At 41.1% G+C, this 16,732-nt stretch overlaps 1 protein-coding gene across 6 annotated transcripts in view; it reads left to right on the forward strand.

The window, feature by feature from the left end:
* The window catches only part of PGGHG (protein-glucosylgalactosylhydroxylysine glucosidase), a 47,357-nt gene extending 31,301 nt beyond the window's left edge, over positions 1-16,056 (forward strand). For all 6 annotated transcript variants that reach the window (XM_061566396.1, XM_061566394.1, XM_061566395.1 and 3 more), the window contains 6 exons: positions 466-602; positions 2,757-2,890; positions 6,321-6,416; positions 10,946-11,043; positions 12,694-12,905; positions 14,381-16,056. In XM_061566396.1, coding sequence (XP_061422380.1) covers positions 466-602; positions 2,757-2,890; positions 6,321-6,416; positions 10,946-11,043; positions 12,694-12,905; positions 14,381-14,433 — 730 coding nt within the window. In that variant the 3' untranslated portion in view covers positions 14,434-16,056. The remainder of the gene's footprint in view (positions 1-465; positions 603-2,756; positions 2,891-6,320; positions 6,417-10,945; positions 11,044-12,693; positions 12,906-14,380) is intronic.
* Positions 16,057-16,732: the final 676 nt, after the last annotated feature.

The raw sequence follows: 16,732 nt of genomic DNA on the forward strand, positions 1-16,732 counted from the left end.
TCTGATGCGAAGCAGAGTTGTACTTGGTAGTGATAGGATGGGTAATCATGCATAACAGGTGTTATCAGCTGTGGAGTTACAACTCACCGGAACCTGAGTGGTTCTGGAACCTGAGCACCATGTTCAGTTGACCGAGAAACCACTTCAACTTTGTTTCTGAGTCTTCTTCTTATTTTTATGGCTGATGTAGATGCAGAGCAACAACTACAATTTCACATTTAGGTGGTCAAGTCAGATAACCGTGCCAGGAGCCGTGGAGTGTATTGCTGTGATGTCTCCACGTTTGTGGATAGGGCATTTCAGCGTTATACGTTGTACATTCTTGATGAACACAGTCCCACACCGCAGAGTTTTAAATTTTCCATTTGTGCATCTGCCATGGTTTGTGCAGTGGATGCAATTTATGGTGGACCATGAGTGATAATGTACGTGCCGATTGTAATTTTTATTTCCATTTTGCCACAGCCTTGACTTTGCCTCGGATCTTGGAGAACTACTGAAAGTTCCCGTCCCTCCGAAATGGAAAGACATTTCAAGCAAACTAAAAATTCCCATCGACCACGAGAAAAACTACCACCCAGAGTATGATGGATACAATCTTGGTAAAACATCCAAACTGTTTTCAGTATTAGAGGCATTCGTTAATCTTTGTTGAAAACCAGGGGAGATGCTATTGCGATGCGGATTATATTGTCCGAGTTTATCAATTAATTTGACACCTCTTATCCAAGTGGCAAAACCCAGATAACGTGCTTAAATTGTCGATTTAAAGTTTTCGTGACTGCAGGGATTCATCTTCTTGGTTCTTTCGGTAAAGTCACGTAGAAGGGAAGTAATAAAATAATAAAAATAAAACATAATTAAATAATTCTCACGACGTTTCGGCCACAACGCAAGCAGCCGTCCTCAGGTGAAGAACAGGTCTGTCAGAAAGACAGCGTCTGAATGAACACCACCAGGCTTGGCTGCGTATATTTAAGCTGGGTTGGAAGGGGAAGAGTGCCCCGACAAAGGAATTCGCATATCAAGAGGAATCTAGCATACCCATGCTGCTAATCCTGCATAATGCACGGGCATAAGTGGTACTGGTTGCATACCTGCATTTCCCATGGGTATGCTAGATTCCTCTTGATATGCGAATTCCTTTGTTGGGGCGCTCTTCCCCTTCCAACCCAGCTTAAATATACGCTGCCAAGCCTGGTGGTGTTCATTCAGACGCTGTCTTTCTAACAGACCTGTTCTTCACCTGAGGACGGCTGCTTGCGTTGTGGCCGAAACGTCGTGAGAATTATTTTATTATGTTTATTTTTATTATTTTATTACTTCCCTTCTATGTGACTTTACCGAAAGAACCAAGAAGATGCTTAAATTGTGTTTTTTCTTGATACGTTTCAATTGTGCAACACTTTCTGGCTGTTAGGGCTCTATGAAGTTTAATGTGTTCACTACCGCTCTACACAGCCTGGTCTATAATCTGAGGTTGCCCATTCTCACCTGTGATCACACTTTTTTAGGGTCCTTTCGACATGTTTAGCAACTTATGCTTATTTGCGAAAGAACATTACTTGTATATTTTGTTTACTACCACTGCGCAAAAGCGAGCGGCTCGCAATCAGAAGGTTGAGCGTTTAAATCCTGGCTGGGGGTTGACTCAGCCCTTCATCTGCATGGGGGTCAATAAATGAGTACCAACTTGTGGGAAAGTCAACCGTGGTTGTCCTAATGATAGTTTCACCCCAGCCATAAGAATCTGGAGTTTCCACCACTTGCTCAGGGTTGCAAACAAGAGATGAGCACCAATGTCTAAATGTTCATTTCAGCAATAATTGTTTTTCTTTGTCCAATTATACATCTATCAATCAGATTGCTTTCCTCACACATAGCGTTGCACAGAAAACTTATGAAAAAATATAGCAATAATAATATACAAAAAATGTAAGTTCAAGGTGAACAAAATAATATTCTGATTAAACGTTTAAAAATATTATAATCTTACCATCGAGACATCAATTTTGAAAACCAGAACAATAATGTCTGAAAGCACTTTCCATTGAGATATAAATAAATAGCAATCAATGGTCGTGTGTAAAACAGCTTCAAATAAAGTTGACAAATTTGTCTTCAGATGTGAAAGCTAAGTTTTAAAAATGTGTTTAATCTTGAAAACCCAGTGTTTTCTCGAAATCCAGAAGATGCTTCTTTAAACCTAGCTCTTGCGACTCCTACATGAGTCCATTTAAACATATGGAGGTGTAGGTGGTGCTGGCCACTCACCCGGCTCGTGTGCTGTGCCGACCTTCATAGGTGATCGCTAACAGCACTTGCCCCAACAGTCTGTTCAGGCTATACGGGGGTCTTTGTGGGGAACGGTAATGTAGCGGTTAGCGCACTGCACTATAAACCCAGTGTCCCGAGTTCGATTCCCGCTCACGGCCAACACCAGTGACGATTATCTGAACCGGTCTTGATCCTCCTCTCCTAGGTCGACTCAGCGTCAAATGAGTACTTGGTACAGTGTGTAAACATCACCACTGGGAAGACAGAGGTGGTCGGGCGTGGTCCTGGCCACCCACCCCCTTGTGTACCGTGCCGGCCATCATAGTTGCTCGCTACCACCACTTGCCCCAACAGTCAGTTAAGGATATACAAGGGATATTTGTCTTTGTTTCGTGTAACATGGCAGGGCTTTAACAACTTCAGTATCGTTTTCACACGGAGGCACGCTCACGGTTGTTTCCTGGTGTTTTGACTCTCAGGTGAGTCAGTGAAGCAAGCCGATGTGATCCTCCTTGGCTTCCCTTTGGGGTTTCCCATGAGCGCACAGATGAGGAAGAACGACCTGGAATTTTACGAGGAAGTGACAGACCATGATGGGCCTGCCATGACCTGGGTACGATTAAACTTGCAGAAATTAACTTTCCATGAGTGGTTTGTTATTAAATATGTACGTATGTTTCTTGGTCGTAATCGCATCTTGTACAAGTGGCCAAACCATAGTTGCCTTGGCAATTAAACACAATACTATACATATACTCTTTGGTTATTTCGGTAAAGTCACGTATAAAGATAAAATAATAAATTAAATACTAGCATACGACGTTTCGATTGCAACACAAGCAATCATCATCAGGTATAAATGAAATAGAAACACAAATCTAGTATACTTAGAAATGTAATGTAATACAACAGAGAGTCGGTTGATTACGTTCTTCCTGAGAATGCTAAATTTGAGAGAGAGATGAAACAGAACCAGAGACATATAAAGTCACGTAGAAGGAAAATAAGACAATACAAATAAAACAATAAAATAATTCTCACGACGTTTCGGCCACGACGCAAGTAGCCGTCTTCAGGTGGAGAACAGGCCTGTCGAGAAGGCAGAGTCTAAATGGCACGCCCCAGGCTTGGAGCGACTTTATGCTGGGATGGAGGGGCGAAGAGCGTCTTTACAAAATAATGTGCATATCAAGAGGAATTTAGCATATTTATGGGAAATGCAGATATGCGATTAGTTCTACTTGTGAAATGCGTAGGAGGTTTGGCGAGGGGTTTAAAGTCATTATGCCCATGCATTATGCAGGATTAGCAGTATCAAAGGGAGGGAGTAAGGTTAGACTTAATAAAGGGAAGGAATGTTAATAATATGGCGCCGCAGCAACTAATATGCTTATAGACTATACATTGTAATATTACACTATGTATTATTCTACCCACCCAACTGTATACCACACTGCTATATATTCACTATACAATTACGATACTATATATTGTCTTATACATTGTATTAACCATTACATTTTAATACTATTTATTATTATTATAAAATATGCTATACACTATACCATTGACCGTCGCGTGAAAGGTACTAAGAGGAAGCAACGAAATATGTCAATGGGAGAGTGGTGGTAGGAAGCTTGCAGCGGAGCAAAGAATCCATTCCTTGCGGAGAATACAAGATATATAGTCAATGTCAGTGAGTGGACTGCGGTCTGAAAGTCCATGGTCCTCTTGATATGCACTCCGCAGGGAATGGATCCTTCGCTCCGCTGCGAGCTTCCCACCACCACTCTCCCATTGACATATTTCGTTGCTTCCTCTTAGTACCTTTCATATTGTATAATAATAAATAGTATTAAAGTGTAATGTTTAATACAATGTATAAGGTAATATATAGTATCGTAATTGTATAGTGAATATATAGCAGTGTGGTATACAGTTGGGTGGGTAGAATAATACATAGTGTAATATTACAATGTATAGTCTATAAGCATATTAGTTGCTGCGGCGCCATATTATTAACATTCCTTCCCTTTATTAATTCTAACCTTACTCCCTCCCTTTGATACTGCTAATCCTGCATAATACATGGGCATAATGACTTTAAACCCCTCGCCAAACCTCCTACACATTTCACAAGTAGTACTAATCGTATATCTGCATTTCTTATAAATATGCTAAATTCCTCTTGATATGCAAATTATTTTGTGAAGACGCTCTTCGCCCCTCCATCCCAGCATAAATAGTCACTCCAAGCCTGGGGCGTGCCATTCAGACTCTGCCTTCTCGACAGACCTGTTCTCCACCTGAAGACGGCTGCTTGCGTTGTGGCCGAAACGTCGTGAGAATAATTTTATTATGTTTTATTTTTATTATTTTATTATTTTCCTTCTACGTGACTTTACCGAAAGAACCAAGAAGATGAATCCCTGCAGTCACGAAAGCTTTAAATCGAAATCAGAGACATATAGACAGACATATAAGCAGATATATCACAGAGATACATAGCGAGAGACAAACATGTTGGAAAACTAACGATTGCAGTATTCATCAATTTACCGGTGTAGATTAATGCTCTATTGCATTCTTATTTGTCTAAAATGTACCTGGGACATTGTAAAATGTTTTTTAAAACCCAGACACGTGAGGCCAAATAAGAGTATGTTTAAGGAGTCCTTGCAATATTCGATGAGAAACAAGAGCATTGACATTTTGACTTAAAACTTTAGGGACTGCAGGAATTAATATTCTTTGGTTATTTCGGTAAAGTCACATAGATAGAGAAAAAAAATATAAAGTGAATAAAAATAATAAAAATAACATCCTGGTTCTTAATCTGAGTGAGTGTACTGGCATTCTATAATGTAGACTGTAGCAATGGTTATTAAGTTTGGTGAGTGTACTGGCAGTCTATAATGTAGACTGTAGCAATGGTTATTAAGTTTGGTGAGTGTACTGGCAGTCTATAATGTAGACTGGAGCCTGGTTCCTAACCTCGGTGATAGTACTGGCAGTCTATAATGTAGACTTAATCTTTGATTCTTTCGGTAATTACATTTACTACTACTATCATCACTTACATTAACATTAGCTGCCCTGCCTATGCTGCTACACCTGAGCTACGCCCATGTTAAACCTTTACCTGGCAGCCCTTTAATTGGTGGACGCCGTCGTGGCCCACGACTACCATCAGTTACATTAACATTAGCTGCCCCGCTCATGCTGCTGACACTTGGGCTACACCCATTTTAAACCTTTATAAACAGTTTGCCTTCAGAGGCTAACCTCCCTTTCCTTGATGATGCCCGCTTGTGTTGCGATCGAAATGTAGTGGTTTAAATGTTTTTGTTATTACTGAAAGAACCAAAGAATAAGTCTACATTATAGACTGCCAGTATGCTCACTCAGGTTAAGAACCAGGCTACAGTCTACATTATAGACTGCCAATACGCTCGCCAAGCTTAAAACCAGGCTACAGTCTACATTATAGACTGCCAGTACACTCACCGAGATTAAGAACCAGGCTACAGTCTACATTATAGACTGCCAGTATGCTCACCGAGGTTAGGAACCAGGCCACAGTCTACATTATAGACTGCCAGTATACTCACCCAGCTTTTTAACCATTGCTACAGTCTACATTATAGACTGCCAGTACACTCAATCAAATTAAAAACCAGGATTTTTATTTTATTATTTTTAGACACTTTATTTTTCTATCTACGTGACTTTACCGAAAGAACCAAAGAATAGGAAAAGCATTGACAGTTGAATCTAATTAAAGCTCAAATCATTATCTGCAAAGAGTTTGAAAATATAATAGTAATACATGAGCCATTACTAAATGTCTCAATCAAATGCAAATCGCAGATGTGGAAATGTGTCTTAACACACATCACGTATTATCAGCTTTGCAGTCATTAGATACTGTCAAAAAATGTATATATAAAACACTTATGACTGTGAGTGTTGTGAGTAGAGATTTAATTTATGTCGATGTATGTGAATTTCTTTATGTTGCAATGTGTCGTTGTTGCACACAGAGTATGTTTGCAGTGGGGTGGCTTGAAATGAATGATTCCGAAAAGGCCAAGAAGATGATTACGAGGTGCTATCAGAACATTCATGAGCCCTTCAAGGTAACCTGAGCAAAATTCTGGGCTGCTTCCCATGGGAGCCACAGATAACCACAGTCACTTAAACTCCCTTTTCGTCAGCAGCATCCGGGCATTCCAGTACTTTCCAAGTGCAACTTTTAATGCAAGTGGTAATATACATGCATGTTAATATGCTATAATACATTATTTTTGGTGAAATTGCGTTGGAAGTGGTCACACTTACAAATAACCAAACAAACCCTTTACACATTCATCAATGATGCTGCCTTAAATGTAAAAATTATATAATACTAGCAGGAAGTACCCGGCGTTGCCCGGGCGAAAAATACATTTCAAAACTTCTCTTAAAAACCTTACATATACATACACAGATACTAAGTTATTGTGAAAGCCCGGTGGGCCGTTTATCCATTTCTCCACTAACCAAATTATAAGAGGCTTGCAGAAGTCTAAAAAGTTATAGAAAGTGGGGGATAAATGGTTGATCTAAAAGGTTACCGAAAATTGTCGACCCCCCCCCCCCTCAAAATATATATTTACTCCCGCGTATGTATATATACCGACACACCCTATATACAACAGAGCAAGTAGTATCTATTGACTCTGTAGTTGTATCTCCTGACTGTACAGTAGCATCCACTGAGCCAGTAGTAGCTACTGACTGTATAGTAGTATGTATATTCTTAGGTTATGAATCCTTGCAGTCATGAAAGCTTCAAATCTAGAATTAGTAGTACTGTATGTACTGACTCTAGCAGTTTTTACTGACCGTAGTGGTACATACTAACTGTTTTAGTATCTGCTAACTCTATATAGCAGTATCTACCAACTCGATAGCAGTATCTACTATCACTACAGCAGTGCATAGTGACTGTGGTGGTACCTGCTATCACTGCAGCAGTGCATACCGACTGTGGTGGTACCTGCTATCACTACAGCAGTGCATACCGACTGTGGTGGTACCTGCTATGACTACAGCAGTGCATGCCGACTGTGGTGGTACCTACTATCACTGCACCAGTGCATACCGACTGTGGTTGTACCTGGTATGACTATAGCAGTGCATACCAACTTTGGTAGGACCTGCTTTCACTACAGCAGTGCATAGTGACTCTGGTGGTACTTGTTTCAACGACAGCCGTGCATACCGACTACAGCAGTGCATAGCGACTGCGGTGGTTCCTGCTATCGCTACAGCAGTGCATACCGACTTTTATGGTAGCTGCTTTCACTACAGCAGTGCATACCGACTGGTTGTACCAGGCTATCACTACAGCAGTGCATACCGACTGTGGTGGTAACTGCTATTATTACAGCTATGCATACCGACTGGTGGTACCTACTATCACTGCACCAGTGCATACCGACTGTGGTGGTACCTGCTATGACTACAGCAGTGCATACCAACTTTGGTAGAACCTGCTTTCACTACAGCAGTGCATACTGACTCTGGTGGTAATTGCTTTAACTACAGCAGTGCATGCCCACTGTTGTGGTGTCAGTCGATGTGTGTGTGTTAGTCAATGTGTATGTGTGGTGTGTGTGTGCACAACTAATATTTCACAAATACCTTACTAAATTTTTTAATAATAATGTGTGTCTAAGTCAATGTGTGCGTGTGAGTCGATGTGCGTGTCCGCGTCAATGTGTGTGTGTGAGTCGATGTGTGTGTGCGTGAGTCGATATGTGTCTGTGTCAGTCGCGTGTATGTGTGAGTCGATGAGTGTGTGTGGGGAGCGATAGTGTAGCGGTGAGCGCGCTGCATTATGAACCCGGCGACACGGGTTCGATTCCCAGTCACGGCCAACACCAGTGACGATTATCTGAACCGGTCCTGGGCCTCCCCTAGGTGGGCTCAGCCTCAAATGAGTACTGTACCTGGTGTGGTTAAACATCACCACTAGGGAGACAAAGGCGGTCGGGCGTGGTGCTGGCCACCCACCCTCTCGTGTACCGTTCCAGCCTTCATCGGTGCTCGCTAACAGCACTTACCCCTACAGTCTATTAAGGCTATATGGGGCATCTTTGTCTGTTTATTTTGTGTGTATAAGTGATATTAAAAAATCAATTGTGTGTGCGTCGAAATCGATGTATGTGATTCGATGTCTGTGTGTGTGAATCCGTGTGTGTAGGGCGTTGTGTGTTTCAGTCTATGTATATGTGTGTATGTGAGTCGATGTACGTGTGTGTGTAAGTCAATGTGTGTGTACGTTTGTGTGTGTGTGTGTGTGGGGGGGTCTATGTGTGTGTGTGAGTCGAAGTGTGTAAGTCCATATATGTGTGTGTAAGTCGCTGTGTGTGTGCAAGTTGATGTGTGTGTGGGTCGATGTATGTGTGTGTGTAAGTCCATGTGTTTGTGTGTGTCAGTCCATATGTATGTGTTAGTCAATGTGTGTGCGTGTACAACTAATATTAAAAAATTAGGTTACTAAATTTGAAAAAAATAATGTATGTGTCTAAGTCCATGTGTGCGTGTGAGTCCATGTGCGTGTCTGCGTCGATGTGTATGTGTAACTCCATGTGTGTGTATCTAAAGTCGATGTCTGTGTGTGTGAGTCCATATTTGTGTAGGGCGTTGTGTGTGTGAGTCTGTGGTGCCGGACAGGCAACGCCTGTCGTGGGCAGTGCTGTGGGGGGAGGGCCAATTCCGGCCTTTCCCCTTATGGCGTTTGTGACCACCACAGCAGGCAAATGGGGGCTCTGGATGGGTGCGAGGGGCTGGTAAACCCTCCACCTTCAATTAATTACCGCTAAACCACGAGGGAAAATTGTAATTAATAAGCTTGTGCCGGAGGCCCGAGTGGGACAGGCGTCTATGACGTCTCCTGGCCAAACCCCATTTGGTGGAACTAGGAGACTTCCTTACCCTCGGGGCTCCTCCAGAAACAGCAAAAAACCACTACACTGGAGGATACTTTTTAAAAATACAATAGTATAAATAAAAGCGTAGAGATAAATAATGAAAGTATTTATTATCTCAGATTTGCTGATGACATTATTCTTCGTAACTTTTGCCATACATTACCGAAATTGATTGAACTTAATAAAAACAAGGCTGCAAAGTGCTGCTAAAAAAAGTAATACGAACAAAACTGGAAACACAGAGTATGCACCACCGATATCACGGTTGGTTACGTGTGGTATTTATAGAAATTCAGCATACATGCACATCCATGCCAAGGACAGTAATTGAAGGTGGACCATGTTAAAAATGTTGAAATAAAGAGGTCGATAAGAACAGAATGGAGTTATTTTTGTTTTACTTAGTCATGAACAGCAACATAGCAATGTGCATAAAAAATGTAAGTGTTTAGTCAGTATTATATTAGCATTCATACTCTTTGGTTCTTTCGGTAAAGTCACGTAGGTAGAAAAATGTAATAAAAAATAATATATCACGACGTTTCAATCGCAACACAAGCGGGCGGAAAAAATAATCCAGCAGTGGAACTGCTGAACCAGCGAGAGAGCGGTTACAACAAGAGGTTAAATATGTGGCGAAGGGCAACCAGGCGGGGTCTGAGCTGGAAAGGAATTCCATCCCCGGACGAAAGGACGTCAGTTGTGTTAATGGGGGAACTTCCGGAGAGAGATTAGATGGAAATGAGCTTCCGTCGCCGCATAAGAGTATCGTTCCCGCATATCGCACAACAGCAGTGTTAATGGAAGATTAGCACGATGTTGATGGGAGAGATTAGGCAGGGAGATTAACGGGATTAGCAAGTTAATGTCATGTCTATGTGTAACACAAGCTGCGGCGCTGCCAACTGCGTGAGGCAAGCGCGTTCACGCAAGAGAACCACCGCAACGGTGGTCGCGCCAGTGAGACAAACAGCCCATCACACAGTCAGAACCATCGATACCTCGATGCTAAGGGAGCAGAGGTGGCCATGTTAGTGAGACCCCAGCCTGTTAATGCAGAGGCACCCAATAGGACAATGCAACTCAGGGAGTCAGAGATAACAGCCAAACGGCAGGAAGGATGGAAGCACCACAGCAAGTTACGAATTTATTTGGTTAATAACGTCCTTCCAATGATTGCTCAGCTTATACCCATCTTCTCGGTTGAAATTGTCTCTGTGTTTATATATCTGGATGGCTTCATGGACAAATCTTTCATGGTAGCCCGAAGGTTTGCAGTGTACCTTGGTCTCAGAAAAAACAATATCGTGCGAGCCCACTGCGTTATAACAATGATCAGCCACGGCAGAGGTATTGGTTCTACCGTGTTGTATATTACTTTCTATAATATACGGATCATGAACATGGATCCTTGAGAAAGCATGTAGAATGAAAGCAGAGGTACCGAAGGAAGCGTGCAGAGGTGTATACTTCGTATTGCATGAGAGGAAATGAAGATAGAGCAATGAAGATCGGCTTTTGTGCAGGAGCCAGATAGATTTGTGGCATCACAGAAGCATGACGGATGGAAACAATGAGGGGAGGTCTTCATTCAGACGTAGATTGATAATGCTGACCATTATGATTCAGTGTGGGCATTGGTTTAACGCCTTCTTTAACATTTATGCATTTTTCTTTGGAAAGTGCAGGTGTGGAGTGAAAACCCGGATGGCTCTGGAGCTGTGAATTTCCTCACAGGAATCGGAGGATTCCTGCAGGCAAACCTCTTTGGATACTTTGGAATAAGGTACATGTCTTGCACGTTACACACTTCGCTGGCAGATGTGATTCGAGCTCTCGCGCTTCCTTTGGAGATGTGCACCGAGTTGCACGTATGACTCGTATCTTAAGCAAGGTACATCCATGGGCACAAACTCACCAAACAAGGGAAGAAAATCCCATGTTTACATAGGCTTGCAACATCAGCGATTTGCAGGTGTAATAATCTACATTATTTTAGTTTATAAATAATATTTGACAGATGAATAGTGACCGTAGTATTGGTTATAAAATATATGGTAATTTATTAAATACAGGTTAAACTGACGGTCATGTGCAAATAATGATTACTAGCGATGGCAATATGGATTATTATAGGTCGAAGTAAATTTTGTATAGGAAACCGGTCACCGAGGTGATGGAGGGTTGTGGGCCATAGTAGAGCAAGTGGCAGGGCTGTTGGACAGGGAGTTGACAATGCAAGTAGGAAGGATAACACTTCTACCTTACTCTCTGGTTCTTTCGGTAAAGTCACGTAGATAAAAAAAACACGACGTTTCGGTCGCAACACAAGCGTCCGTCTTCAGGTGTGAAAAAATTATCTGCTGTTGTGGCTTTATATAGGCACGGGAGGGGAGAGGGAAGGGGGGTTGGAAGGAGTTTGGCTGTGGGAGTTCAGAGGGGGGAGGGTTTGTGGCGTGCAGGGACGGGAGGGGGCTAGCATCGGGTGGAGAGGGGAGACGGGTTTGTGGCGTGCATGGACGGGTGGGCTAGAGAAATTAGCAAGTAAATGGACTTGTAGTACAAGTCGTAATCGGACGACAACAACCGGGTGGGTGAGTGAGGACGACGACAACCGAGTGGGTGAGTGAAAATTATAGCAGTTAAAAGTTGACGTGGTTTATCACATCCTTCCAATGATTGCTCAATCTGAATCCATATTCTCGATTGAAGTTTTGTCTGTGTTTGTATATCAGGGTGGCTTCATGAACAAATCTCTGAAGGTGGCCCGAGGGTTTGCAGAGCACCTTGGTCTCGGAGACAACAATGTCACCGCGTGTGCCCACAGTGTTGAAACAATGATCCGCCACCGCCGTGGAGTTGGTTCTGCCGTGTTTCAAATCCGCTTTGTGTTCTCGAACCCAGACCTTAATTGGCTAGTAATGCATGCTCAAGTCACACACTTATAAATAAGAGAATAATTGAGATCAGAAGCCTAACCTAGTACAATAAAAAAAAATCAGTGCTACTGCATTGGCAGTGTTGCAAAAACACAAATAACATAATAACACTTTGTCACAAAGGATATGCAGTAGGCCTTCTGTTTAGCACATAATTTAATCGAGTGCATTTCTTACGAGTGACATTCAAGGTGAATAAAAAAAAGTATATTAATCGACAGCAGATGCGGGTGGAAGATGAATTTCGATTGTAATGAAAGTTACATTTGGACTCATTCATGGAAATTGTAAAACATATTCAAGGCTCAGTGTTATGCATATTTAAAACTGCAGTGGTAGCATTTAACATGCTAAGTTTATATTTACATATTAAGTAGTGATTCTAGACCAGAATGAACAATCATTTGACTCAATTTCTCAATTATCAGCAACATCAAGCTCGTTAGAAATGATATAATTTTGTCTTTTAAATACTCTCATTTTATTTTGCTGTCTAGGATAACAAAGGAAGGTTTAAAATTCAACCCGAATATTCCCGACAACGTTTCAGAGGGTGTGGTGACTGGCTTGACTTACCTGGGCAACAAAATTAAGTTTTCTGCAACAGTAGCCAATGTGGTGCTGACGGTGACTGCAATAGACGAAGCTTCACACACAGAACTGGAGGTGGTGGTGAGCAGCACCGAGAAAGTCTTCCCTCTGCTCCTGAGTAAGGCCACACTATTCTGCAACAGATATATCTTCACATCTTAGATAACGTATCTCCTTCATCTTTTACTCGGCACACCCCGTTTATATAGAATGCACACTTTTTCGTCATGTTTCGCCATTTTTCTCTCATCATTTTAAAAAGGTTCATTAGTTCACAATATATATCTATATTAAGCTGACCACAGATTCAAGCCATTACCAAAGTATTGTAAAAAATACATTTCATTATCATAGGCAGCGTTAAATGCATTTAGCAGTGTGTAAAGTCAAAGTCTGATAATACATTATTTTTGACCATTCAACCGTTTATTTTATTCACGGCAGTCTTTAAACTCACAATGTATTGTTACCCAAGGATTTCAAGTGATGTACAGATAAATCAGATGACCGTTTGGCATTAACTTCCCAACTGTTGTTGTGGCCAGAAACGAAATCCCACACTGGAGCACAGCCCCCATTACTTTACCATTGGTGTTTGGTTTGTGGGGAATCACACTTATCTGTCCACCTCAAATACAGAGCAGTCGTTGCATGTAAAAAATGGGTGACATTGCCCACTTCGTGTATCATCACAAGGGCATGACTCACTCTGTCTCTCCAGCGACAGTGCAATTGGGGCAGTTTCCCACAGTTTCTAAAGTATAATAGCCCTCTGATTTCTGCTAATATTAGGAGGATTATCCTATTATCCTATTATTTGTTTTTGGCCACGCATTTATCTCGTATCCACACATGAGAGAGTGTCATTAAATAATGGGTTTAATTGGCTGATACTTCCATGGTATCCACACATGAGAACAGACAATAGAATGAATGACGTACATTTGCAGTCAAACCTATGGACAAGCGCAGATAATAAGACGACTTTGCCACAACTTACAAGTTAGGTGAATATTCCAGAATCTCCATTGTCCATCCATAGACTCCCCATTCATTTTAATGCAGATTCAATTGAAGTCGATTGGATTTTAATGGCGATTCCACATCACATATGAGAAAGCAAGCTTTAGAAATCCTCATAAAAGATCCTGGCGATTCTACATCTACAAAGATCCCACAATCCCTTTAGGAGTCTTAATCCAAGAATCAAAATTAGTATTACAAGATAGTCATCTTGGGATACGCCCAATACTAACACTCATCTGTGTTAGTAACAAGTTGATACACTTGTAGGTCGTTCTGGTGAGGCGGTGTGGAACCCAAACCACCACAGTTCAGATAATATAACCCAGGAATAATTGACATGATCAGTGGGCAACTCTCCTTGCTTGTGAATTGTCTTATCCTCGGTCTCATTCATCCGCATTATTGTTTTATTAATGAATTACTAAACACATTTTCATTGTTATGAATAAATGTAAGTCCAAGGACTTGAGTTTATAAAGTAAATGCTAATATGTTTATGAAATGTATGTTTTTTTCTGAATGTGCTGCGTGAGAGATTCCAACGTAGCCACCTTTGATGTGTTTCAGAAAAGCCAGTCACCTTCCCGACGTCTCCTGGAAGAATTCAGATGTTGCATTGAGATCATAATTCATGAACATTTATGTTTTTATGACAAAGTACACTTTTCATTCCTATGACAAACATGCCTTGAAGAAGGCATTGGATGTGATCTTGGTATATAAGTTCAAGTCAATATGAGTTTGTCTCATGCCTTGCACTGGTTGCAAAGTTACAATCATAACAGTATAATGCTTGAATTTATATGGTGCTTAAATGCCTCTGCAACTCAAAGAGCTTTACATCGTATCTCAACTCATGTTTTTATGGGAGGATTACATTTATGTGTGTACAATATGGAAAATGTATCCATTGTGCCACAATCTTCTTTGTGTTGTTTTTTACAAAAATGTAGATTACTGTTTAACATTGAATACCATATATATCATGGATAGTCTTTCACATATTTTACATTAATGTTTTATAATTTAGATGTTTAAATTGATATATTATATCAATGATATTCTTTGGGTCTTTCGGTAAAGCCACGTAGATAGAAAAATATATGAAAGCAAAGAAAACACGACGTTTCGGTTGCAACACAAGCAATCGTCATCCTGCTTCACCAGCTCTCCCGCTATATTTTTTTCACCTGATGACGATTGCTTGTGTTGCGATTGAAACGTCGGGATATTTTTTTATTAGTTTTATATCTACGTGGGCTTTACCGAAAGACCCAAATAATATGAATTCCTGCAGTCATGAAAGCTTTAAGTGACGTCACGCGATTTTGGCCGATTTTTGACCCCCCCCTCCCCCCCTCATCACACGGCGTCACGAAAAGTCAGACCCCCCTCAAATATGACGTCACAAAGGTTTGCCCCCCCCCCCCAAAACCATATTTCCATTTTGAAAATAAAACATACTTCAAATAACTGTAAACTATTGTCATTGTAGTGCGTATTTAATGTGGCGCTGCACTCTGATGTTGTAGGAGAAAACGTATTAAAAAGGAGGCGTTCGAAAGCTGGAATTTAGCATAAAATTCACTTGCAGATGTTCAGAATATGTATTGAAATTCTATTATAATTATCAAATATTAAAAGTAATTATAACTGTAAAAAATACTTGAAACTTTGTCGTAGAACGAAGCAAAATGGAGAGTACAATTATAAAAATCACATTCATTCCACAGAATGAAAAGCCCTGGTAGAATCATTAGAATAAAAATGTTTCATAGCAATCATTATATATTTTTTATAAAATGTACGCTTCTCGATTCTCCCATGGAGAAGCAAAATGCTCCTTCATAGATTAAATAGGGAGAGCATGGATCTCTTCATCCTGTGGAATGGATATTCCATTCAGATCAAGCTCTTCGTCTATCCAATCTGCACTCTTTACATTTTCTTCGTTCGCGATTGCAACCATTAGTTCACGTTGCCGACGCGCAGCGACTCTCTGTGGCCTGATGCGTTTGGGCGGAATAATAATTGATTCATGTTTGTGTGTTACAAATTGGTTGCGTAGCATGACTAACGACGCGAGAAGTATGTGTGACTTCTTGCAAATCCTATCGCTAAGCACAGTTTTTATTGACGAACAATACAAGTCATATGGAATCGACCGATAAGGATTTGAAGAGGGAGGAAGGATGTCATCCACTTTCAAACTTTGTGCTGCAAACATAGATGGGAATTCATGAGATGCTCCGTCTGTTGTCGTTCTGGAATTTTAAGACCTTCGCTTGTTTGAACAACTGGTAAAGGAGGAGGAAGAAATCTGTCTGTTACCACACTAAAATAGGAGCGTCTTGGTTTCAAACAGCACTTGTTGTCGGAGCATTTTACAATCGGTGTCAAGTATTGGCTTGTTCGTACGTGGACATACCATTTCTGATATCTGGACAAGAGGTTTTGTTCCTGGAGCTCAGACTCGTTTGGCTCGATGTATTCCGCCACTGTCGGAAAATTATCGACCATCAACTGTGACCAAATTTCGGCTAGAGTGTTTTCTGCAAACTTTAAATTTTTCATCTCTAAATCAGCGTCGATGGTAATGCCTCTTTCGTTCAAATAACTACCGTAGTGGTCATGTGGTAATATCAATCCAGTAAGTTCCTTACTGAGTGGCGCCATTTTTCTCTCGACCATAATAAATGCGCTTCTTCCTGGAGCGTTGGTGGCGAGGAATATAGCGTCGAAATCATGCTGAAGAAAGTGGTGGACCTTAATCACGTTTTGGTGTCTCGGGTTCTCGTCCGGGTCACCATCAACTGTCGACACCAAAATTGGTTTGACCAATCGATCAATACCACTCCTTGTAATGACGTCAAACTCCTCGAGAGTAAGCAAGTTTTCCGAAATCAAATTTATGGCTGA

The sequence above is a fragment of the Lethenteron reissneri genome, chromosome 37, assembly GCF_015708825.2.
Source record: "Lethenteron reissneri isolate LAM-NWPU_2019-01 chromosome 37, ASM1570882v1, whole genome shotgun sequence".
Taxonomy (NCBI): domain Eukaryota; kingdom Metazoa; phylum Chordata; class Hyperoartia; order Petromyzontiformes; family Petromyzontidae; genus Lethenteron; species Lethenteron reissneri.